The 5,556-nt window shown below is 34.9% G+C and overlaps 1 protein-coding gene across 1 annotated transcript; it reads right to left on the reverse strand.

Moving 5' to 3' along the window:
• Positions 1-2,586: 2,586 nt before the first annotated feature.
• LOC126732435 (homeobox-leucine zipper protein ATHB-6-like) lies at positions 2,587-5,124 on the reverse strand. Its single transcript, XM_050435284.1, has 3 exons — positions 4,435-5,124; positions 3,813-4,186; positions 2,587-3,623 (listed from the first exon to the last, which is right to left on the reverse strand). Exons 1-3 carry the CDS (start codon positions 4,493-4,495, stop codon positions 3,090-3,092), a joined length of 969 nt encoding a protein of 322 aa, XP_050291241.1. The 5' UTR covers positions 4,496-5,124; the 3' UTR covers positions 2,587-3,089.
• Positions 5,125-5,556: the final 432 nt, after the last annotated feature.

Here is a 5,556-nt window from a genome sequence, read left to right on the forward strand (position 1 = left end):
ACTTGATAAGTGCGAGAGTCAAGTGAAGGCTTTATACGTGCCATGTATTTTTCAATAGACTATAATGTTTTACTTGTTTACTTGCTCAACATGCTAATAATAGATCATTGTTACCTAAAAATGAATAGTCCATTTAAAGTGATGGCACTTCCTTTTTATGGGTTTCATCCAGTAATATTTCCTTTAAAAAAAAAAAAAAAATTTGAGAGATTTGATTTTTTTTTTTCATATTTTTTAAAACTTGCTTTCATTTTTAGACTTTTAGTACGTTTGGATGATAGGATGTGGATTTGAATTTGGATGATTAAAATTCAATTTCATTGTCTGAATAGTTTGAAAAATGTCAAGAATTTTAAACTTTGAAATACTTGAATTTGAAATAACTTCTAAACCACAAGCAAGGCCGGCATAATTTTTTCTTCAAACCATTTTTTTTTTTTTTTTCATTTTATTCTATAGAAGTGTTCAAACAACATTTTGTCATTTTGTGTTATAAATTTACAAGGATGGGATCCGTGTATTATGCATAAACGGCATAGATCGCTTTGATGTGAGAAAACTTATTATTGAAGAAGATAAAAATCAAAACCCGAATTGGCATTACCACTGAAGTCATTTTACATTATCTTTCCATGAATTACAATCATAATTAGGAATGAATTCCCTTTTAGTTCTTACCTTTTCCTTCCAAGTTTATTTTTATTATATATTATTTACCAAATCAGATATAATAATATTATAAACTTTGTTGTTTTATATGATGCTTCCACCCTATGGGTAAATGTAAACGTTACATATATTACCATGTATTTATGACGTGTAGGCATGTAGCTTAATATATATACATTAAAGTAGTTAAGATAATTTACTCTAAGTGGATATGTAATTGGAAACGTTTCAAGATGTTTAGGTTTTATAAACTATTATTCTAATTAAAACCATGTTACCAATTTTTTTTTTGACAGAACCATGTTACCAAAATTTTAAGAAACCTAGAACTATTTTTTTGACTTTTGAGTATCTATTATAATCTTTTTTAAATAAAAATATTTTTTTATTGCTTCCAAATTTCCAATATTTCCTGTATATTTTCTTAAGGCATGGGGAGCTACCATCTGCAACACTCACCCGGTGTGTATTTTCTTGTTTAATCTTATTGATTCTAGTAAAATATTTTTTACATTCTACCTATGACTTTTAATTATTACCAAAAAAAAAGAAAAGAGAAAAACAATATATGATGGTCATACGGCTAATGACAATGGTAATAATAACTAGTTTAGTCCTCGTAATGCCCTACATTAAAACTTTAGGATGTTATTAACTTATTATTATTATCATCATCATTATTATTATCAATATTATAATCAACCTCGACAAAATATATTAGCTCAATTAGTAAAATTTCCTATTGCACAATAAAGGACATGATCGAGAGTTTTATAATTTAATTGGTTGACATATTTTATTGTTTTTAACAAAAACATTTAAGGTTCAAATATCTTCTTTTTTTGTAACTATCAAAATAAAAAATAATAATAATAGTAACAAAAGACGTGAGTTCATAATTTCCAATCTTATTTACACAAAAAATAATTAATGTCTTGACGTATATCATATATTTAAATTCTTTCAAACAAGGATGTTGAATTCCACCATCACCAAAACTAATCAATGCTTGGTATGATAAGAAAGAGTAATTGATATATCATATCTATTTTTTATATTAAAAAAAGCAACAAAATAGAAAAAGACTAAAATGCATTGAAAGTTTGGGCTTCCTATGCACTTTTGTCCTTCTCTGCATCATTACATTTTTCAGAAGCACTACGGGGAGCAGAAATTTATCAAAGATTTCTCTACGCCTGTCCATTTACACGTCCTTCAACTGGCAATTCACAAAGTACTTGCATTCCATTCAGCCTCTTTCTTTCTTGTTTTGAAGAAAGATAAAAAGCATTTGCTTTCCAACGCACAAGTTTTGCTCTGTACAAGACCAATTAGGCAATCACTCAATCCTTACTATTGTTTTGATCTCTCGTCTGGTTTGAATGCAGGCGCAAGTTAACTCTTTTACGTGGGATATTCATCAAGGACACAGCTTGTGTCGATGTGATGTGATTCAAACACGTGTCCAAAACTGGACTCAAGCTTAACTTATTCATCAATAGGCCTGAGCAAAAATTGGGCAGCATGCTGGCCATGTGTCCAACCGTAGTTTTATACCATAGTTTATTTTCTTAAAACCAAATAAATCACAATAAGCATAAGCTCATCCATTTGTGAATTCATTCACACTTACTAATTACTAATTTTTTTAGTAGTGTTTATTTCAAACACACTATTGCACACAAAATACACACGCGATTTTGCGCTCTAATCAAGATTTCTAAGTGTTTATCACAAGTTAATACCCATTCCTTTTTAATTAAGTACAAGGAACAAATAAGGATGGTGTTCTTAATGGACAATTTACCAAATTTAGGAAGCCATGGCAGTGATATTAGCGCATCCTTAATTGACAATAAAATGAAAAGAAAAAGGCATGGGGTAGAAACCGAGAAAGAAAGTGAAAAAGAAGAAAAATAAAGAAGGAAAGAAAAGCGAGTCAATGATTATTTCTCCATTACAGGAAATTGCTTCCCAAGGATTCCAAGGTTCTTTTTTTTTTTTACAGCAGAGACTTCAATTACGATCTAATCATATTCCCTCCTACTCAAAGAGAGAGAGAACCCATAGGCGCCATCTTTCACCAACCAAACCCCACGTGAACCCTTCTCTCTCTCCTTCTGCTTGTACTGCTCCAACTCCATTTTTACCATTTTCTTTGCTAAATCCACCGTTTTGCTTTTCTCAATCTTAAGCTTCCTTCAACCACTACCCCAGCTCTCCAACTTTCACTTTGCACAGTGGGAGACATATTAGACCAAAGCTAAAAATTACACAACCCCACTTTCAACTTTACAATATTCTTGGAGCTCACTTAGCTAGATACATCACTTCTTCTTTTTTTTGCTTTCCTATTATTTTTCCACAATATCTGAACATGGGTTATTTTTTTTTTGCTACTTTGCTTTGCTTTTTTCAATTTAGTTCCACTGCTCAGAACAGTACCACTGAAGTGTCGGAGGCTGCTCATCCGAGAAGAAATTACATGCCTCCTCTCCGCTAAAGAAATTGTGCTCCTCCATTTTCACAAACTGTGGCTGGTACGTTTTCTGGAACTGAAAGCAGCCCATTGGCGACGAGGAATTGAATTTGAGAGAAGAACTCGAGGCCGCCTGAGAGGGGGACATCAAGAGCTGATTCTGAAGGACCCCAGATGAAGAAATCGCTGCGTTGGGACTGTTATCCTCGTTCAAGATCGCGCTCGAGTCACTGTCCGACGAGCCGTCTTTGAAGTCCACTCTAAAGAGTGTGGCTCCCCCAGCTCCATTGTTGTGGTTGAAACACTTGAAGTTCAAGTCTTTGGAGTCAGATGCAGGTAGCGGAGGAGAATCAGGAGCTGGTTTGCTCTGTTCCATCGCTTTGTTATCGGATTCGGCCACCACTATCTCTTCCTTCACTGAAAGATTAATGCTTTCTGTGTTTTCTTCATGGAGCTTTGCTTTCAATTCCTTTATCTGAAGCAACAAAAGCAAAAACCATCCAAAATTTTGATACATATATCACCGACAGCATACCTCATGAAAGTGCCTTTTGAATAATATATATAAAGTAATTGGAATATGCTATTCACGGGAAACATAATGAACTTGACGCATTTACTAGCTAGAGAATTCAAAAACCGTGGATTTTATTTGATGGTGTACCTCTTTGAGCAGAGCTTCATTGTCATGTTGGAGATTATCGCAGTTGAGCTTGAGAGCTTCATAATTGCCTTTGAGAACTCCGTAGTCTCTTTCCAATTGCTTGGTTTTCCAACGGGCACGTCGGTTTTGAAACCAGACTGCTACCTGTCTAGGTTGCAAACCAAGTTCTTGAGCTAGCTTCACTTTTCTCTCGGGTTCGAGCTTGTTTTCAACCTCGAAATTCTTCTCCAAGGCCTTGACTTGATCCACGCTTAATCGACGTTTCTTCTCGGCTATGTGGCCAGATTCTTCAACACAGCCTTCTTCATCTAAGCCATCCAACATGGACTGGAATTCCCTGCTATAAACATGGTTGGTTCTTGGACTATGTTCGTCTACATCAATGAAAAAACAAAGAGACAATTAAAGGTTAATTCTTTTGTCCCCAGCACAAACCATGTAAGACCCAGAAAGGAAAAACAAAATACAGCAATGAAGCATGGAAAGTTCCAAAATAGGAAAAAGACTACATAGATACAACAATTGAATTTGAAGCACAAAAAAGTGCTTGAAAATTAATGGGCATGTGTGAATCTTAGAAATACAACATTGAAAGGAGTTAATGAATTGTTTGTTAATAAACCTGTAGTTGGGCAGATGGACATCAAAGCACCCAAGGAGTCTGAGCTGCCAAGTCTCTTCATGACTGAGAAAGAAAAAGAATTTTATACAGATCTTACGAGATCAGGACCCTTTTCTTCTTTTTTTAAGTCTTTTTTTTTTTTTTTTTTTATAAATATTTTCAGTTGGATCTTTAAGAGCTCAAGGGGTGCTTAATACCAAGGTTTCACTCAAGAGAAGCCAATGAGAAAGAACCCCCATGATGAGGACCTGACCAAATTGAACAAAGCTGTTTACAATTGTTCAGCCACTTCTCTCTCTGGGCTTTCCCATCTTTCTCTAGTTTCAATACTTCTTCTCCCCCCTCCGAACCCATCAAGAAAAGAAAGCAAAACCCCACAAAACACAAAACACAAAACCCAAACAGGCAAGCAAAAAACTCTAAAAATCAAGCCAAAACACAACCCAACCCACAAAGACAAATAAACGTGATCAACTAATACACTCCCTCACTCCACTCTTTCTCTCACTACATCATTACTCAATCAACTTAGGAGCCATATTTTTGCAGACTATTATAGACTGACTGTTTATCTACGATGGAAAACCGCAGAGCGAGAGAGAGAGAGTGTTTGTGAGAGAGAGAGAGAGAGAGAGAGAGAGAGAGAGTTGAAGTGAGAATGGGCAGATCAGTGAACCAGTTCATAACCCAGCTGGCCTCAAACTTTCTCTCTCTTAAATAAACCAACTTTGGTCAGATATGTGGTTAAAATCTTACTGGGGTTAGGTACACTGCAGTTAGCAAATTACAAATGAAATGAACCCAAAATTCAATCCAAATGAAACTTTCTGTCTACCGGCTATATCCGGTGGCTTTCCGGTTTTCGACCGTTTCATGAGAAATATCTTTTTGGGTTTTACAGACCGAAAATGCTAAAGCACCAATTTTGTTACCATTTTTATTCAACTTCTAATGGGACAAGCAGTGAGAGTGATAGAGTAAAAATGATGATTTTTTTATTTTTTGGTAGAAAGCGGAATTTCATTAAAACTAAACAGAGAAAACAGATTCAGTACACTGCCTATAGCAGTACAGCCTACGGCAATCAGCCTCCAAAATAGTAAAAAGATCCACAGGTGGATT

The sequence above is a fragment of the Quercus robur genome, chromosome 6, assembly GCF_932294415.1.
Source record: "Quercus robur chromosome 6, dhQueRobu3.1, whole genome shotgun sequence".
Classification (NCBI taxonomy): Eukaryota; Viridiplantae; Streptophyta; class Magnoliopsida; order Fagales; family Fagaceae; genus Quercus; species Quercus robur.